General features: G+C 39.6%; 1 protein-coding gene across 4 annotated transcripts in view; it reads right to left on the bottom strand.

Moving 5' to 3' along the window:
* ST3GAL4 (ST3 beta-galactoside alpha-2,3-sialyltransferase 4) overlaps positions 1–20,975 on the bottom strand; it is a 51,735-nt gene that overhangs the window by 16,797 nt on the left and 13,963 nt on the right. For 2 of the 4 annotated variants that reach the window (XM_015821455.1, XM_015821456.1), the window contains exon 3: positions 5,844–5,922. In XM_015821455.1, coding sequence (XP_015676941.1) covers positions 5,844–5,922 — 79 coding nt within the window. Of the gene's footprint in view, positions 1–5,843; positions 5,923–7,320; positions 7,554–10,523; positions 10,558–20,975 lie in introns of those variants that run through there. The other 2 variants (XM_015821458.1, XM_015821457.1) reach the window with 2 other exon arrangements.

Genomic DNA, 20,975 nt, shown 5'->3' with positions numbered 1-20,975 from the left:
TAATAATAATAATAATAATAATAATAATAATAATAATAATAATAATAATAATAATAATAATAATAATAATAATAATAATAATAATAATAATAATAAAGTTGGAAGAGACCTTGGAGGTCTTCTAATCCAACCCCCTACTCAGGCAGGAAACCCTACACCATTTCGGACAAATGGCTGTCCAGTCTCTTCTTAAAAACTTCCAGTGTTCGAGCATTCACCGCTTCTGGAGGAAGGTTGTTCCACTGGTTAATTGTTCTAACTGTCAGGAAGTTTCTCCTTAGTTCCAGGTTGCTTCTCTCCTTGATTAGTTTCCATCCGTTGCTTCTTGTCCTGCCTTCAGGCGCTTTGGAGAACAGCTTGACTCCCTCTTCTTTGTGGGCAGCCCCTGAGATATTGGAACACTGCTATCATGTCCCCCCTCGTCCTTCTCTTCGTTAAACTAGACATACCCAGTTCCAGCAGCCTTTCCTTATATGCTTTAGCCTCCAGTCCCCTAATCATCTTTGTTGCTCTTCTCTGTACTCTTTCTAGAGTCTCAGCATCTTTTTTTACATCGTGGTGACCAAAACTGGATGCAGTATTCCAAGTGTGGCCTTACCAAGGCATTGTAAAGTGGTACTAACACTTCACGTGATCTTGATTCTATCCCTCTGTTAATGCAGCCTAGCTGTGTGTTGGCTTTTTTGGCAGCTGCAGCACACTGCTGGCTCATATTTAAGTGATTGTCCACTAGGATTCCGAGATCCCTCTCACATGTGTCCCATGGTCACATGACCATGGGACACAGCAACCGTCCTAAATAGGAATCTGTTGCCAAAGCGTCTGAATTTCGATCACATGATCACGGGAATGCTGCAAAGGTCGCAACTGTGAAAACGGTCATAAGTCACATTTTTCAGCAGAGTTGTAAGTTTGCACGGTTACTAAACAAAAGGTTGTAAGTCAAGGGCTACCTGGATTAAGTACTGCTAGCACATTTGATATTCAGCAATTGATTAAGGAGCTAGCTAATCCATTGTTCTTACTTTCTGATGACTTATCAATATAGTACAATATGTGTGATTTGAAATTTGGCTATTAGTCGTGATGGTTTGCGATCTAGATCTGCTCTGAACAGTACTAGAATGTTCTTCCTCTATTACTAAGCAGGATAACCTAGCGATTATAAAAAAACTATTTGCCTTTTCACCAATTAAGTCAATATTTTTATTAAAGCTTTTTCCTTCTAATCCCCAATATCAGCAGTCAAATATTCCAAGTTACTTCCTTTAGCAAACAAAATGTGTTCTGTTGTTTTTAAATGCTCCCCCCCCCCCCTTTGTTTCTCTTAGCATTTAGCAAGGAAATAGATATGATTTTTTCCCCACACATTTTAACAACAGAAGCAATAAAAGAACTCCAGCTGTTCAGGAAAGAAAAAAGAATGATATAACACATGCACTTGCTGAACTTAATATTATTACAGCAGTCAAGGCTGGTGCAGTGAATTACCCGCAAGCGTCTGCTTTTAAGGAATTTTTGGAAGATCGCGTTCAAAAAGGACATAGTGGAAGTAGAGACGGTTCAGAGAAGGACAACTGAGATGATCAAAGGGCTGGAGAAGCTTCCCGGAGAGGAAAAGTTGCAATAAGTGAAGGTTTTTAGTCTAGAAGGAGGACATGATTGAGATGTACCGTACAAAATTAAGCATAGTATGGATAAAGTGAACAAGCAGAAGATGTTTTCCCCTTTCTAAAATACTAGAATCCTTCTCCCAAAGGAGTTTTCCAAAAGGCAACTGGACTTTCTTGGTTTTCGTCCTTGAAAAGGAACAAAATGAAATTCAATGGTGAAAAAAGTAAGGTTCTACATTTAGGCAAGAAAAACCAAATGTACAGGTATAGTATAGGGGGTACCTTGCTCAATAGTAGTAACTGTGAGAGGGATCTCAGAGTCCTAGTGGACAATCATTTAAATATGAGCCAGCCGTGTGCTGCAGCTGCCAAAAAACCCAACACAGTGCTAGGCTGCATTAACAGAGGGATAGAATCAAGATCACGTGAAGTGTTAATACCACTTTACAATGCCTTGGTAAGGCCACACTTGGAATACTGCATCCAGTTTTGGTCACCACGATGTAAAAAAGATGTTGAAACTCTAGAAAGAGTACAGAGAAGAGCAACAAAGATGATTAGGGGACTGGAGGCTAAAACATATAAGGAACAGTTGCTGGAATTCGGTATGTCTAGTTTAATGAAGAGAAGGACGAGGGGAGACATGATAGCAGTGTTCCAGTATCTCAGGGGCTGCTACAAAGAAGAGGGAGTCAAGCTATTTTCTAAAGCGCCTGTAGGTAGGACAAGAAGCAATGGGTGGAAACTAACCAAAGAGAGAAGCAACCTAGAACTAAGGAGAAATTTCCTGACAGTTAGAACAATTAACCAGTGGAACAACCTGCCTCCAGAAGCGGTGAATGCTCCAACACTGGAAGTTTTTAAGAAGAGACTGGACAGCCATTTGTCCGAAATGGTATAGGGTTTCCTGCCTGAGCAGGGGGTTGGACTAGATGACCTCCAAGGTCCCTTCCAACTTTACTACTATTATTGTTGTTGTTGTTGTTGTTGTTGTTGTTGTTGTTGTTATTATTATTATTATTATTATTATTATTATTATTATTATTATTATTATAACATTACACTTCTCATCCAAGCAGCTTCTTCGGTTCTCAACTGAACTGAGCAGAACTGAAGAAGCTTCTTGGATGAGAAGCAAGACGTTTTTAGGGGGGGAAACAAAGAATGTCCAGTTGTCTTTTGAAAAGCACCTTCAGGGCAATCATGATCTGACTGAGAGTCTCCACAGGCATTAGAACCACTCATGCAATTGAATCTTGGAAGCATCAGAACAAACAAAAGGAGATATTCTTTTATACAATATGTAATTTAACTTGAGAATTTGCTACTGGGTGATGTGATGCTAGCTAATACCTAGACTGCTTTCAGAAGAAAAAAAAAAGGAACAACATTGGACCAATGTACAGAACCTGGCTGAGGAATTCTGGGAATTGAAGTCCACAAGTCATAAAAGGGCCAAATTTGAAGACCCCTGCTATAGAAGATCTGAGGATCAATGGCTATTAGTCTTGATGAATGTGACTGCCTAAGAAGGCCATCTGCCTGGAGACTGATGAGTTTACTGTGAAACTGACCGCGATGGACTAGATGAGGTCCAGGGATCCAACCCAACATGGCAATGCTTATGAAAAATTGACTGCAAATTCTCCCATGCTCTTTGAAAGAATCCAAATTTGGGTACCGCACCTCACACATTTAAGTTCCTTTTGAACTTAAACAGTCAAGTAGATAATTTTTAAAAACAAGTTTGTTTTTTTTACGTCTTTTCAGATTCTCTACAAAGGAACACAAGGTACATTACTTGATCCTATCACAATAACCCAGAAGAAAACAAAAAAGCTGCCACAGAGCAAATAAATCTGAGAATTTGAGATGCTGAAACAAAGATCACGAGAGGATAATTAATCAGCTAAGAAGTAAACTAATCTATCTGATTACATTTTAGTAAACTTAGATATGAATTTTGACACAAATACAACTCCTTGACTACTATACATAGACATAGTTTCTTGACAACAAATATGTAAAAGCTCCTCTCTGAGGGATATGAGCAGCTAAGAAATATGAAAATAAGTGGCTTGTCAGTGCTTCTTCTGAGACTTGTATTTATTTATTTGACTTCCCAGTCTAATCCTGGAACATTCTAGTGCTTTCCCATTCAAATATTAACCAGCATGAAGCCTGCTTAGCTTCTTGACTTATGATCAAAATGGCGCCTTGACGTACGACCAAAATGGGGCCCGGAATTTCAATCGTACATTGTTGATTTTGTAAGTCGAAGCACGTAACCAGACTCGATTTTTTAAAGAGAGCCATGGGTGGTCACGTTTACACAACAGTTGTAAAGTCGCTGTGGTCACGTGACTGTGATTTGCAATGCTTGCTGCCATTGTACAGCCGAAAATGGCAAGAAAACCCCCACTAATTTGATATGCTGAATTCATTTAACGGCCACATGATTCACATGGTTATTAAACGAATCCAGCCTATCCAATTGACTTCCCCCCCCACATTTTCTGCTGGATAATGGCAACACGCATCACAAATTATACACGTGTTAACCGCAGGATGCTGCAATTAGCCAGAAATACGAGCCAGTTCCCAGGCACCCTAAATAAATAAGTAAGTAAGTAAGTAAGTAAGTAAGTAAGTAAGTAAGTAAGTAAGTAAATAAATAAATCAAATACATCAAATACATCATGTGACTGCAGGGAGGGGGGTCAGGAGTCATAAATACCCTTTTTGTGGTCTGTTGTAATTTTGAGCAGTCGTTAGGCTGTCACAAGTTGAGGAGTCCTTGTAACTAAGCATTCATTCCCTTTTCTCTCCCTCCCCAAAATTAAACTCAAGACATTCATCAGGACCCAGGTAGGCCACGCCAGACAGAACTAGACTGCCAGAGCTGAGCCACCTGGAGCTCTGTCTCATTTTACAATTTCATGTGACCCCATTCAAACAATACACGACCTTGGCATCACCCCCCCGTTTTCAGGAAACACTTTTCAGGGATGGAGAAGAAAAACTGCTTTCCATTGTGAAGCCTTTTGGGTGCAACTCAACAATCCAAATTTCAGAACACTGAAACCACCACCCGGCTTCTTTGGGGAATTTTCCACAAAGGTCTTGAAAACCACTAACCTAACCGGTGACTGGCTACGTGTTGCTCTCCCAGTGTACAGTGTACTTCAAACAATAGAAGAAGCCAAGAAAAATCTTGGTTGAAATCAGTGATTTAAAAAACAAACAAACAATTATTTGTTTTAGATGTCTTTTAAAAATGCAACTGTGCAAAGGGGGCTCCACCAATATTATTCTACTTTATGTAAAAGTCAAAGAGTTTTCCTTTGGAAGAGCAGGATGAAATATTTACATAAACAGAATTTACTGGAGATCACAGAAAGTCAAGGGCAAATTTTGTGAAGCTATTGAAAAGACTAAAACAGGAAAGGCCAACCTGATGCCAATAATCTGCCCACCTCTTATTATAAATGTTTAGAGGATAAACTTTTGCAACCTTTACAACAAATGATGAATATCCTTTTACAGAATGAAAAACTTCCCGACAGCTATAAAAAGACTAATATACAATGACGGGAAGCCCTTGACTTATAACCATTCGTTTAGTGGCCATTCAAAGCTACAACGGTACTGGGGAAAAAAGTGACATGACCATTTTTCACACGTATGACCGTTGCAGCATCCCCATGATTATGCGATCAAAATCTGGACACTTGTCAACGGGCATGCATTTATGATTCGTGTGATCAGGATCGCATGATCAGCAACAAGCAAATTCAATGGGGAAGCCAGATTCACTTAACAACCATGTTATTAACTTCACAACTACAGCGATTCATTTAACAAGTGTGGAAGAAAAGTTGTGAAATAGGGCAAAACTCAGCTGTCTTATACGTAATGGGAATATTGAGCTCAACTGTTGTCCTAAATCAAGGACTTGTTGCTGTGTCCAAAGAGACTCTTGGATCTGGTTTGAACAAGAAATTATTGACCAACATCTTCCTTGAACGTTGACTGTAAATGGTTTCTAGAAAACCGGCCTCTAAAAATTGCAGCACAAACACTGTTTTTGTGGTTTCGCCTTGAAGATTCAAGACCGTACTTTCTTTCATTTCCCCTTTTGCCCCTGTAAAATTTGAAATATTTTATTTTCGGATCAGCAGAACGGTATGCCACGCAGAAAGAAAAAAAAGACAAGGAGGGTGGACTTACGGGACTTGTTGATCATTTTTATCAGCAGATATGGAAAGGTCTTGCAACTGAGGCTCTCATGGCGAACATCAGGAGTTACCTGGAAAAGGCAGATGTTCGTTAAAAATCTTATTGCACACAGGAACAAACGCAAAGAGTTGGGATATATCCTCCCCATGTAGGTCACTGAAAACACAACAGATGGATTGCAACAGCATGTGATTAAGCTATTACAGATTCTGGGGTGGGGGGGGGAATTGAATACCGTATATAAAATGAATGTGTTAGAACAGAAATATGATAAAACTTGTAGCCGTGGGGAAAAAAAAGTATATTGCTGCAACTGCTTTTTGACATTTCAGGTATTTTTTTCCTTCCTTTCCTCTTGCTCAGAATTATAGATTTATTTATATTTTATTTATTTATTTATTTATACAATAATAAAAAACATAGATTTATTATTTATTTATATTTCATAGTTCTAAACTGCCCATCTCCCTCATGGAGGGACTCTGGGCAGCGTAACGAGAAATAAAACATCGTATAAAAATTAACACTACGAATTAGAAATTAAATTAGGGTTAAGAATTTTAGAAAATTGTTAAACATAAAGAGCAATGTAGTTTTTTTTTTTATATATATATATAAAGCATTTCAGTGTATCCAGAACATGTTCAAGTTTTGATGAAGGATGAAAACGATGGTAAATAGATGCACAAATTGTAAATATTCTTGCAAAACCCAATCGATATTTGCTCACTTTCATTTAGGTTCAAGACTGAACTCAAAAGGAACATTTCTGAAGATTTATGAACAAATGGTCAGCTAATACATTTAATAGTCTTTTTGTACATTATTTCTCTATGCTCCAATATATATTTATTTATTTCCAGCTTGGATCACGCAACTGCATGTGTTTGCATTTGACAAAGTCTGTCGTCTCTATTATATATGGATATATATAATTTTGCTGAGTGAATATATATATATTCCCAGCACCTCATAGTAATCTTTGCTGAGTGAATATATATATATTCACTCAGCAAAGAAACCAAAAGACATTTCCTATTCTCCCTGCTTTTTCAGAAACAAAATACTATTTCTCTACAATTAACCATAGGAAAGTTTAGCTTCCATCCCTTGCCCCTAAATTCACTGAAAAACATTCTCTTTTTGCAGAGAAAAAGATAAGAACCGTACAAAGAAGCGCATTCTAATTTTTCACAATAAACAGATTTTAAAGGAAGATCTCAACCATAATAAAAAAAAAACCCAGAAACATTTGGCCACCACTGAACATGCTCACAAAAATTAAACCGCAAAACAACAGGTGTGTACATTGCAGACTGCATACTTGAAGACAATCCACTTTTTTTTTCCTTTTGTTTCAATCATGGGGGTAAGAAGAAAGAAGTTAAATAAATCTTTCTCTTGGCCGCCTTCTCCAGGAATGGATAAAGTTCCTGCATTCCAACTCTTCTGAGAGAGCAGAACTTACCTCTTTCCTGATTCCCTGTGAATGTCAGTATCTTGGTCTTGCTCATCTCACAAAATAGAAAATGTAGCTTCCCTGCCCACTTCACGGTGTTTACTCTTGAATACACCCATGCCGAACTCACTTACATTCCCAAGCTGTGCATTGAAAGCCGACAAAAATGCATTCCTCGGTTCTGATAAACAATACAAAACCTCCTGCCCAGTTTAATCAGTTTGGCCTTGATTTTATTATTAATGTTATTATTTTTTTAAAAAAAGAGAGAGAAAGCCTGCCCCAAATTATCAAATCTCTCCAACTCATTCTATTCTAGATGCCCAAATGCAGAAAAGATCGATTTTAATCCCTCTGAAGAACAGCAGCTGGAAAGTGTGATTAAGTGGCCAAAAAAGCCAACACAGTGCTAGGCTGCATTAACAGACGGATAGAATCAAGATCACGTGAAGTGTTAATACCACTTTACAATGCCGTGGTAAGGTCACACTTGGAATACGGCATCCAGTTTTGGTCACCACGACCAAAAGATGTTGAGACTCTAGAAAGAGTACAGAGAAGAGCAACAAAGATGATCAGGGGACTGGAGGCTAAAACATATGAGGAACGGTGGCTGGAATTGGGTATGTCTAGTTTATTGAAGAGAAGGACGAGGGGGGACATGATAGCAGTGTTCCAATATCTCAGGGGCTGCCACAAAGAGGAGGGAGTCAAGCTATTCCCCAAAGTGCCTGAAGGCAGGACAAGAAGCAACGGATGGAAACTAATCAAGGAGAGAAGCAACCTAGAACTAAGGAGAAATTTCCTGATGGTTAGAACCTGCCTCCAGAAGCGGTGAATGCTCCAACATTGGAAGTTTTTAAGAAGAGACTGGACTGCCTGAGCAGGGGGGTTGGACTAGATGACCACCAAGGTCCCTTCCAACTTTAGTAGTAGTAGTAGTAGTAGTAGTAGTAGTAGTAGTAGTAGTAGTAATAGTAGTAGTAATAGTAGTAGCAGCAGCAGCAGCAGCAGGAAATAGCATCTTCCTTTCCCATCTCTATTCGGCTCCTTCTTGACAAACGCAGTGACTTATGACCAGTTCTTGCACTTACGATTGTCGCAGCATCAAATCCCAGGGTCACCTGATCAAAATTTGATTGCTTAGCAACTGGCATGTATTTACGACGGTTGCAGCTTCCCTGGGTCTCGTGGTCACCATTTGTGACCTTCCCAATTGGCTCCTGACAAGTCAAGGGGGAAGTCTGATTCTTTTCATGACCCCAGGATTCACTAAACAAGTATAGTGATTCACTTAACAACCGTAACCAAAAAGGGTTGTAAAATGGGTGTGACTCACTTAACAACTGGCTTGCAACAGAAATTCTGGTCCTAATTCTAAGTCAAGGACAATCAGTCGTTTTCAGGCGTATGTCATATCCTGCTTACACAACACAGCCAACAACAATAGGCTCATGTTGTCAACATGATAAATTGAAAATTATCCAATTCCATTTTTAAACTAACCTAACTTGTTGAGGACACTCAGCCAATAGAGCAATCGGGGTCACAATGACACACAGTCAAGGAAACATGTAAAAAAAAAAAAAGTGGACAAATGATCATTATTTCCTGAAGGCTCTCCCTGAGAATGGGATGACTGAACTTGAGGCACAAATGATCAAACTCCAAATATCCTGTTTCAGACACACCGTGCAAAGACCTAGCTTTCTGAACAAGGCCTTTATGATGGGAAAGGTAGAAGGAAAGAGAAGAAGAGGGTGATTATCAGCAAGTTGGATAGACTGAGTTACGGAGATGATGAAGGAACCATTGGAAGACCAGAAAGAGCAGGTTTAGGGATAGATCATCGTGGAGCAAATCGATCTATGTCAGTGTTTCTCAACCTTGACAATTTTAAGGCATGTGGACTTCAACTCCCAGAATTCCACAGCCAGCATTGCTGGCTGTGGAATTCTGGGAGTTGAAGTCCACATGCCTTAAAATTGTCAAGGTTGAGAAACACTGATCTATGTGGATGCTAAGAGGTGACATTGATTTGATGGCTCTTAATCACTCCATCAATCCCTGAGAAAGGAGCCTTCTTGTAAAAGCTGGTTATTTGTCCTTGCAAACTTGACATCACAAAACCAAACCTTGTAGACATTTTCAGAAGATTCCTCTAAACCCAAACAAAAACACAACAGTCTGCGTCTTATCAGCTGCTTTTATACTTTCGACCTTCAGTGCCAGATATCCTTGGCATGGAAAAGCCCTACCTCCCTATGTTTCTGATCTACAATTCCCAACACCTCATAGTGAGCAGAGAGTTGAATTCAGCCACCACACCTGAGCACCTCAGGTTTTGCATCCCTGTTTCCTACCCAGCTCTGCAAACACGTTCAGCCTAAAATTATTATGCTGCTCTATCACATATCTCTCATACCTTCATATATACATATATAGTTTAAAATCCCCCTCTTCAAATATGGCAAATAGCAACAGCATAAGACGCAGTCAACTCACAGCCGAGCGAAATAGAACTTGCTTTGCATGTGATGCAAACATGTTGTAAAAAAGGGGGGGGAAAGAACAACAACTATCAAAATAGTTCCATAAACAGATCAGAAAAGTTTGAGCGCAAACATAAATAACTTGACGGAGCAGAATCCGGAGCAGCCTGGAATCTGTGTATCTTCGAAAAATACACCTAAGAAACTCACTAATTGCTTTGTTTTTCCACAGGAACCCCATTACAGATTGCACTTATTCTTCTTCTCATAAAACACTAAGCAATTTGACTCCATTAGCCAATTTTGGTAGAAATCAACCTTTACATTTATAGACCCACCCCTCCTTCCTTCGGAAGAATGACTATCAGCTCAGAAAATAAACAATATCAATACATTCTCAAATAATCATGTCTCTGGACTTTACACAAGCCATTCTGTTTATATATTCTCATCATAAATCTACTAAGTTGAGATTGTAATAGCTGTTTAAAGTTTCATAATTAATGAAAACAGAGAAGGAGGGAGGGAGGAAGGAAGAAAGGAAAGATATGATGGCTTATAATTAAAACATTTTCTTGTTTTATCTAAGCTCTGAGCGCATCTGATAATTTGGGGGGGGGCTCTGCTGGACTTGGGTTCAAATTAAGATGAATAAGTTATTAACTAATCATATCAGAGCCACCCTCTTTTTAATTACACAGTCTTCGATGCATTACTTACCTTGCTCCCTGACACTGGGAAAGGGGCCACCGTACAGTACTCATTTCAACTGAACTGTGTTAAGGGATAAGCTAAAACAGATCGGAAAGGGAGGAGAGAAAAAAAGAGGAACTCAAAAGGAAAAAGTGAAATGGACAAACTTCTAGGCAACAAAAGAACAAAATGTGGACTGCAGTGATGGCGTTAGAGCCAAATGCAAAACTTTAAAAATAACTCCTCCTCCCAGCTTATTATTTTTTTTTTTTTACAGAAAAATGCTGCAGCATGCAAAGCTAGAAGGAAATACAGCTACGAAGGCATTTTTAATCCTGGGTCTCTAGCTGTAGATCAGAGGCCTTGGGATCTTCCAGGGTTAAAATGGCCCTCTTTCCACGGAGGGACGGACTGAAGGACGGTGGGACTTTCCAAAATCTTTCAACTACTAGTCCTAAGAGAAAGTAGGGCCCCCAACTATTCTCTCTTGTGGACCGAAAAGAAAAGAATTGCAGGAACAAAATGGCTTTGCTGCTTATTTTGGAAGATGCCTTTATACCATGCCTTCTATCTACTACAAAAGTGAAAAGAGGGAGAACTAAAGCACAGCGCTTAAGTATCTACCCGCAAGGCTTTGAACGCAGATTTAAAAAAATAAATGCAAAAATCAGAAAACACTTCCCAAACCAAGACCTTTAATTGGTTCGGGCCTTCTTAGATTGGCAAAACACTTTCTCTCTTCCTCTTCTCTTCCCCCCCCCCCAACTTTCCCATTTGTGCAAAATATGCAGCTACCGTGGAATCATTAATGACATCTTTAATTTTTTCAATCCGTCTTTGTTTTTCAATAGTCACTTTTTACTCCAGTTGTCCCATTCCAGTGCATTCTTGTTTGCCTGCTAGATGCTGTTTTGGCCTCCAGGAAGTAGAGAACAGCCTGTCTCAAAAAAAGCCACTGTTGCAAGGTTTCTCCATTTTCTTCCTTCTGTGGCATGCAACAACAGGCTAATGCAGGACTCGGGAATCCAAACAACTATTTTATTATAGACCAGTGCAAAAACACGCCAATGAAATCGCAACTTGCTTATCTTTGCTAGCCAAGGCCAAACAACAAGTTGTACATTCATAAAATAATAATACAGTATAAAGGCAGCGGACCACAGTTTATATTATATGGGGAGAAGACAGCTTTTAAGAGTCACAGACAACTAGCACACGTAGCCCTCACTTAAGAACTTTCCAAAATGTCTTTCCGATGGGACTAAAGGGCCCAGCTTTCTGTAGGGTTAGCCCAGTGATGGCGAACCTTTTAGAGACCCAGTGCCCAAACTGCAACCCAAAACCCACTTATTTATCACCGGGTGCCGGGTGGGCGTGGCTGTGGTGGTCACGGCAGACTGGGTGGGCGGGGCCAGGGCGGCGGGGGCCAGTCCCTCGCTGTCTCCGGGGCACGGCACGCATGCCCACAGAGAGGGCTCTGAGTGCCGCCTCTGGCACGCGTGCCATAGGTTTGCCACCATTGGGTTAGCCTATTTGAGATCCCTTGGTTGAAAATGTTTTGCCCCATAATGCACCGTTTTGCCCAGTTAAAGGTTATGGACACATGAGTTTTAGCAGTATATAAGCTTTGGGGACTGTACATGGTAGAACATAAAAGTGCAATAGCTAATACATAAACATATCTATATGTTTGTTTTGTCTTGTTGATGCATTTTTTGCATAGCTGTGTTTTGCTTTTGTATTTTTTCTCTCTCTTTTTTTTGGAGTTTGTGTGTTAAGGTTTTGAATAAAATAAAAAATTGAACAAAAAAAAGTGCAGTAGCTAAGATGCAAGACAGCATCTTCTGTTGGAATGCCTTGATTCCTGATCCTTAGCTTACATTCTGGTAAAGTGTTGCCCAAGTTACAAGTAAGTATTTCTGAAACAGAAAAGAGGCATTAGCACTTAGACTTATATACCGCTTCACTGCGCTTTACAGCCCTCTCTAAGCAGTTTACAGAGTCAGCATCTTGCCCCCAACCATCTGGGTCCTCATTTTACTGACTTCGGAAGGATGGAGGGTTGAGTCAACCTTAATCCTGTCGGGATCAAACTCCAGGCTGTGGGCAGAGTTTGTCTGAGACTTTAACTACTGAGCAGCAAGGTCAAATGCTGCCTAAATTGACTCCTAGTGGATTAATTGTACCCATTCAACAAGGTAGATGGATTTGGGAGACTTCCCTAAGGTTTGTTTTAGCCGAAAACTGAGATGGCATAGTCTCAGAGGAATCCCCAAGGAGATGCAACTTAATTCTAACCGTATATATTTGACCTTATAAAATCTAATTGCTGCTGGAATGCTACTACAAGCATTAGAGCTTGCATACTTAATTAATAGCAATGTCCTACATGATTTTGTATTAAGCTCACACATATTTCATTGCACCAGCAGGTGGAAGATTGAAAATGGATGGTTTACTGCAGATAAACCGCTGAAGAAGAAGAAAAATGTGGATTAAAAGATTACATCAAGGGAAGCAAAAAAAAAATAATGCCCATGCAATTTGGTAAGCAAAACACCCTGAAAGTAGTAAAGGGGGGGGGGGGGAGAGAAAGACTATAAAATTAAATTGTCAGAAAATTATTTAGAAGATTGAAGAAGTTAACCATCACACAACCATGATATATAAAAAAAAACCTGAAAATGAAGTGGACAAAATGTAGTGGATTCAGAACATCTGTTTTATCCCACAGTTACATAAAAAGTTGCACTCATATTTAAATGTAATTCAGCCCTATCCTGCCAAACATTTTAAATCATCTTGGACAGACTGTTTTCCCTTACTATTTCTTCACTTATTAAATTTCTACGCCATGACTCGGGACAGTTTACAGCATCATAATAAAATGATATATTTTCTTTACACTGAAAATCATACTATTTCTGAATTCACTCAAAGTCCAGGATTCTCAAATTTAAACAAACTGGGAAAACAGGTAGACAGAGGGAGGGAGGGAGGGAGGGTGGGAGAGAGAGAGAGAGAGAGAGAGAGAGAGAGAGAGAGAGAGAGAGAGAGAGAGGTAATGTAAGTTTTTCATATTTAGGAACCTACCAGATCGGTTGTTTGCTTGCAGACGTTTTGTTACCAGACCAGATGTTGCCTACCGTGGTAATGAAATATCTGCAAGCAAGCAGCCAAGCTCACATATTCTTCTATTGCTACATATCCCTTTCTATCGCTGCTTTTCTGCAACTGGTATCTGAGGGCATGCAGCCCCCAAATTAGCCATAACACTGAGTCTTGATGGACCTGTCTTTCATGAATATATCCAATCTTTTTTTACAGCCAAGCATTCATAATTAGAATGACAGTTTGGTCTAGTGGTTAAGACATTGGGCTAGAAAGTAGGAAATCATGATCTATCTATCTATCTATCTATCTATCTATCTATCTATCTATCTATCTATCTCTTTATCTCTCTTTCTGTCTCTATTAGGAGTTATCATCATATCTTCTGTTCACAAATTCCATAGATTAAATTACGTGCTGTGTGAAAAATGAGCTTTTAAAAAATCTATTCTAAATCTTCTTTCAATCGGTTTCATTGGATGGTCCTGATCCTACCATTAAAATAAAAAAAAAATTAGTTGCCAAGACTTAGAAATACTGCAATTTTGAGCAGCATGCCAAGGCAAGCAGGAAAAAAAAACTGTTATGATTTTATGAGTCTGTTAGGTATTCACAGCAAAATCCTAACAACGATATACCGTATTCCCCTTCTAAAAATAATCGAAAATTGTTTGTAACTGATAAGCATTCATGTTCCAGCTTACAGGTTTATCAAATTAATATTATCTTTCCCTTTCCCTTCAGATAAAAGTTTAGAGGCAGAGCTCAAGCCGTGGTTTTCTTAGCTAAAATGAACAGCAGCAGAGATTAAGGGAATCTTTCTTGTTCATATTCCGGGGGAGATTCTGAATCCTAGGCTAATTGCAGACAGAATTCTATCAACGGAAAGTGGTAGAAACAGCAAATGTTTCTTGGCATAAACACCACAGAGTCATGATGTAACAATCATGATTGTGTAAATACACCCTTAGATTGAAAGGGTACACTCCACAACTAATACTTTTGCCTTACAGCAGGGGTTTGCAACCTTGACAACTTTAAGACTTGTGGACTTCAGCTCCCAGAATTCCTCAGCCAGCTATGCTGGGGGGTGAAGTCCACAAGGTTGCAGACCTCTGCCTTACAGCAATTTAAAGGAAATTAAACATGCTGATAGGGAAACTATTTAAACAAGGAGAAATCACCAACCAGATCTTCGGGGAGAACAGTATCTTGTATTGCCCAAAATGTCTATAGAAAGTTTTTCTTCCTCTTACATACATAGTCCAGACATAGGAAGTGGGGAGAATGACCCTTTACAAGGAATTTATCCATTGCTCAACGATTTTGTTGGTCTATTAAAAAATATGAACTCTTGCCTTCCATCAACCTGCTCAAGAGATTAGGATCATTATGCACCTGGATGCCTAATTTGTTTTGAGTAATAAAAAGATGGTGGCAATCCAAATAAAAAATTGTCCACGTGAACACCAATGCAGTATAAGGCAGGGGGTCTTCAAACTTGGCCCTTTTATGACTTGTGGATTTCAATTCTCAGAATTCTGGGAGTTGAAGTCCACAAGTCATAAAAGGGCCAAGTTTGAATACCCCTGGTATAAAGTATTCCTTCATTAATTCATGCATGCATTCATTCAATAAACAAACCATCTCAAACAAATGATCCTTATTAAAATAGTACAGCACAAACCACGACAATAAATAGAGATGTCTACCAGAGCCAAGTCAAACTCAAGAGGTTCAACCAAAGGTAAAAGCAAGTTCATGTTAATCATGTTCTAGGATAAATCGGGGCTGGGGTTAGCAAGCATCAACTTTCAGTGTAATAGAAATTCAAGATCCCAAAAGAATATGACTAAAGCTAAGAGTAAATAGCGACTCAAGAAAAGAGCACACATACCTATGTGGGTGTGGGTATGTGTTTGTGTATGGCTATGAACGGGTGACACAATGGGCACAAGGGAATAAAAGAGAAAGGTATAGACTAATAATAATCATAATAATCATAATAAAAATAATAAAAATAATGATAAAATTAAACTGCTCTGGGACTTCAGAATTCAAACAGACAAGCACCTGTAACATAACACCCCGGACTTAACAATTGTCGATAAGAAAGACAAAAAGGTCTAGATAGTGAATGTGGCAGTGCCTGGAGACAGCAGAATAGATGACAAAGAACTGGAGAAGATAACAAAATACAAAGACCTACAAATAGAAATAGAAAGACTGTGGCAAAAGCAAGCAAGGGAAGTACTAATAGTAATAGGCGCCTTGGGTGCAATCCCAAAACAACTGGAGCACCACTTGAACACCATTGGTATTGACAAATTCGCCATTAGTCAATTGCAAAAGGCGGCCTTACTAGGAACTGCTTCCATCCTGCGACGATATCTGTAATACCATCAAACATCCACATCTGCCTATCCCAGGTCCTTGGTAAGGACTCGATAGGTAGACAAAAATGCCAAATCCAGTCTGAACATCTGGCTGACTGTGCAATGATCAATAATAATAAGTTGGAAGGGACCTTGAAGGTCATCTAGTCCAACCCCCTGCTCAGGCAGGAAACCCTATACCATTTCAGACAAATGGCTGTCCAGTCTTTTCTTAAAAACTTCCAGTGTTGGAGCATTCACAGCTTCTGGAGGCAGGTGGTTCCACTGGTTAATTGTTCTAATGTCAGGAAATTTCTCCTTAGTCCTCTCTTTGGTTAGTTTCCATCCGTTGCCTTCAGGACAAGGATCTGTGCAAGGATCTATGCAAAACCAGATCCTTCAGAGGCCATGGTTTCTGGCTGCTGTTACTCAATGCCGGTCAAAGGGTTGGGTTGTCCCAAAGTTGCTTTTTCAAAAGGCAACTGGACTTGTTTTTCCCTGAAGATATTTCGCTTCTCATCCAAGAAGCATCTTCAGAAAAAGCATCTTTGGGACAACCACGATCTGAATGACTGAGAATCTGCACAGACATAAGCTGCCAGGTCAGTCTATAATAAAGCCTTCCTCGTTTGTGAATTAATTGAACATTTAGGGATCCATCATATTAAGGGAAAAGAGATAGCATCCCAGCGTGTGTTGCAATTGGTTCTTTGTGCAATGCACTATATGGAGCAAAGACTATTAGGAAAAAATGGGCAGCTGATGGCTTGAGCAATGGATCCAGACCTCAGCTAAACAGTTGCACTTTGTACATCTTCTACTCAAGGAGATTAACTCTCCTTGAATACAAGGATGTTTATTTCATTTCTGCCAGTGTGTGTTGTTTTTCCCATAAATGAGCCAGAAAGTCATCAGCTGATAAAAAGATAAATTTTGAACACAGAGGACAAACTGGGTTTCTTCAGATGTTCAGTATTATCACTCCCAAACCTGCAGAGAGTGGGGCAAATGGCAGCAGTATCTAAAACTTTTAGTGGAAAAGTATCTTTATACTTGCTTTAATCCAAGTGAGCTGTAAAGACAAAATTAAGTATTTTGGATCTGACTTACCATAGCAACAGCACTTAGATTTATATACTGGTCCATTGTGCTTTACAGCCCTCTCTAATCGGTTTTACAGAGTCAGCATATTGCCCCCAACAATCTGGGTTCTTATTTTACTAATCAGACGGATGGAAGGTTGAGTCAACCTTGAGCCAGGCAGGATCGAACTGCTGGCAGTGGGCAGAATCAGCCTGCAATATTGCATTCTAACCAGGAAGGAAGGAAGGAAGGAAGGAAGGAAGGAAGGAAGGAAGGAAGGAAGGAAGGGAGGGAGGGAGGGAGGGAGGGAGGAAAGCAATAGCACTTAGACTTATATATTACTTCACAGTGCTTTACAGAGTCAGCATACTACGCCCAACAATCTGGGTCCTCATTTTACCATCCTCGGAAGGATGGAAGGCTTGAATCAGTGAGAATCGAACTGCCAAACTGTTGGCACCCGGCAGTCTGCAGAACTGCATTCTAACCACAGAACTACTATGGCTCAAGCTACTAGTAGTAATTTAAACAGAGAAACTTCTCTGTCATCCTCTTGTAACAGAAGTTAGCCTTACAGCCTTGCCACCACAGCTACTATCTAAACGATGATCCACCCTCTTCATACCTATATTTCAAGTTGTAGCCCTTCCAGGATCACAGATTCTAAAAGCATAAATCAAGCCTTCTTCTTTAATCTCAAAATTGTAATACTCCGGGGTAGATTTCGAAAAGCAAAGTGAAAAAACAATGGAGGCAGCCAGTTTTTCTAGAAATGCAGAAAAAAAATTACTGCACCCAACTGCCAGAGGCACTCAATATTGTACTTCCAGCCACTCACAAATTAGCAATAATTAAGTAGTGCTTTGCTAAGAGCTGTTCCTTGCCACTGTACATAAAGAGCGGCCTACTGCTTTCATATAATTCTTGTGGCAGCTTCTCAGTGTTAATAATGGTAAGAGCATTCAATAGCATCTCCATTTAGAGTAATTCCTGCACAATGGATTTCATATTGATACTGAATAACTTCTAAATTACCTCAATATTATTATGTGTCTCACACCGAGAATAAAACGTTGAACGGTAATAGTTTGTCTGTTGATTGCTTAATGCCACACATCAACGGAAATGCACCCTTTTGACTTTCTTTCGATTAAGTAATGTATAATATTAGTCATGTTCTTGAAAAAAAATGGTTGCTTTGATAATGAATAAAATACAGCTGCATGCAGCTTTCATCCATGGTCTCCTTGTCATCTCTTTTCCAAAGGAGTTGCTTTTAGATAGAAAGAGAGATTACAAGTAATCCTCGATTTACGGTTACAATTGAGCCCAAAATTTCTGTTGCAAAGTGAGACATTTGTTAAGTGGGTTTTGCCCCGTTTTACGACCTTGCTTGCCACAGTTATTAACTGAATCCCTGCAGTTAAGTTAGTAACCCAGTTGTTCGAGTGGATCTGGCTTCTTCCCCGTTGACTTTGCTTGTCAGAAGGTTGCAAAAGAGGATCACGTGATCCCCGGGACACTGCGACCGTCATAAATAGGAGTCAGTTGCCAAACAGCTGAATGTTGATCACGTGACCAGGGGGATGCTGCAACGGTCGTAAGTGTGAAAAACAGTCATAAGTCACTTGCATTGGTTCTCCTCCAAAAGAACTTTCCATCAGAATTATAAAATATAAAAGAGAGTATATGCTTTCAAATACCTCACCTGTCAACGCTGCTAACATCAGATGTTTTTGCATTGACAACGAAGGGAAATGTAGCCATCTTTTACCTTTTGCTTTTAGAGTTAGATGATGCTGGGAGGGGGGATGTGAATGAGAATCCAGCTAGACATAACAACACTAAACCTAGTGTGAGAAACAAGGTTATTGTAACCAGAGCTGATAAGGATTTGGCGACTGGAGAACTGGAGAGGAAGCCCACGCTTCAAGCTAATTGGGGAATGTGATTTATGACAGTTAATTGAAGGAGGGAATTGTGCTTTGATACTATGTGCTCAGGGGAGGGGAATTCAGTTTTTGGCTTCGATTATGCAGTGCTGATATTATGCTACTCAAAATAAAGATTCTTTAAGGTAAACAATGCCTCCGAAGTTCTTTTGAAGAGTTTTATTGTCTGAACCATGACATTACCATTCTCTGTCTTATAAATCAGGCAAAGCAATAATATTTTGTACAGCAAAGACTCAACACAATTTAGCTTGTATGAAGCACAGCATGTGAAACAAGAATAAGCAATTTGGTGGCCCTTCTAAATGTTTTGGATTACAATTTCCATAACCCCCTGGCAATACCCAATGCTGGCTGGTATTGACTGAAGCTCAAAACATCTGTAAAATGCCAAGCTGCCTTCCTCCCCCCTCCCTCCGGATGCAACAATAAATAAGTAAAATGGAGATATTTTTTTTTTAATCTAGGAAAGGAAGGTAGTCACATGAGAGCAAAAGTAAAAATTCCAATATTTCAAAAAGCTTACTTGGCAGGGGAGCTGAATGGAAAAACGAAGCTGCCATCGGATTTGAATGAAGACAAAACTGATTTTGCACAGGGCAACTTAAGAACAAAATCTCCATTAAAGAATAATTATGCTACTGTACAGTATATCATTTTCTTGTGTGAGTCTTTTCTCATTTGGTAGTTTACAAAGTTCAATTTCCCACATGCTGAGACAGTTTAGATTCCAGACTGAAGGAAAAACACCACGAGTGCCTCTTTGCCTTTAAGGGGCTACAGCCTTTTCCAACTCTATTCTCACTTAGGAGACATCTGAATATTTCTCTTAAATCAGTGAATGGTGTCTGACAAGAAACCTGTCAGAAAGAGACCCAGTTTGGTCTAGTGATTTAGGTACCAGGCTAGAAACCAAGAGACTGTGAGTTCTAGTCCTGCCTTAAGTATGTAAGCTGGCTAGGTGACTTTGGGCCAATCACCAGGAGATGGTGAATTCTAGTCCTGCCTTGGGCACGAAAACCAGTTGGTTGACTTTGGATCAATCACTTGGAGATAGTGAAAGCCAGTTGGGTGACTTTGGATCAATCACTTGGAGATAGTGAATTCTAGTCTCAGTTTAAACATGAAAGCCAGTTGGGTGACTTGGGGTCAATCATTAGGAGATTCTGAGTTGTCGGCATAAAAGCTAGCTGGGCCAGTCCCTTTTTCCCGGCCCAACCAACCTCATAAGGTTATGGAGAAAATAGGAGGAAGACACATTAGGTGTGTGTACCTTGAGTTATTTATAAAAATAATTAAAGGTGGGATTAAAGCAACTAATAAAAAGCTAAATAATTAAAACCAGAATCGAACAGGTAGCCTTTGAAAGAGTAACGAACTGCTGGGTATTTTACTTATGGGTGTTCTTTGTTTACTTCTGATCAACTTTCTTAATCGGATGCCAACGTTCAGGGCAACTACAATATCTGATTTGGCTAAAGATACAACTGATCTTGCAAAGGGCAACTTCAGAACAAAATCCCCATTAAGGAATAATTATGCCGCTGTATATTGTGTGTATCTTGATTCTCAAAGAATCATTTTCTTTCGTAATTCTTTCCTCATTTGTTATTTTACAAATGTCAATTCCCTACCTGCTGGGTCAGTCTAGATTCCAGGCTGAAGGAAAAGCACCACTAAGGACTTTTTGCCTTTGAGGGACTACAGCCCCTCAAAGGCAACTTGAACACTGGGCGCTACTCGAACACTGGGAGCTATCTAACAAAATGAAATTCAATGGTGAAAAAAGTAAGGTTCTACATTTAGGCAAGAAAAACCAAATGCACAGGTATAGTATAGGGCAGTGGTTCTCAACCTGTGGGTCGGGACCCCATTTGGGGTCGATTGACCATTTCACGGGGGTCGCCAAGCAAGGCTGTCCGCCATTTTTTTTGTCTGCCATTTTTTCCCCCTTTTCC

The sequence above is a fragment of the Protobothrops mucrosquamatus genome, unplaced genomic scaffold, assembly GCF_001527695.2.
Source record: "Protobothrops mucrosquamatus isolate PMUCROS unplaced genomic scaffold, P.Mucros_1.0 scaffold1333, whole genome shotgun sequence".
Lineage (NCBI taxonomy): Eukaryota > Metazoa > Chordata > Lepidosauria > Squamata > Viperidae > Protobothrops > Protobothrops mucrosquamatus.
This window is presented reverse-complemented; position numbering and strand designations above follow the sequence as displayed.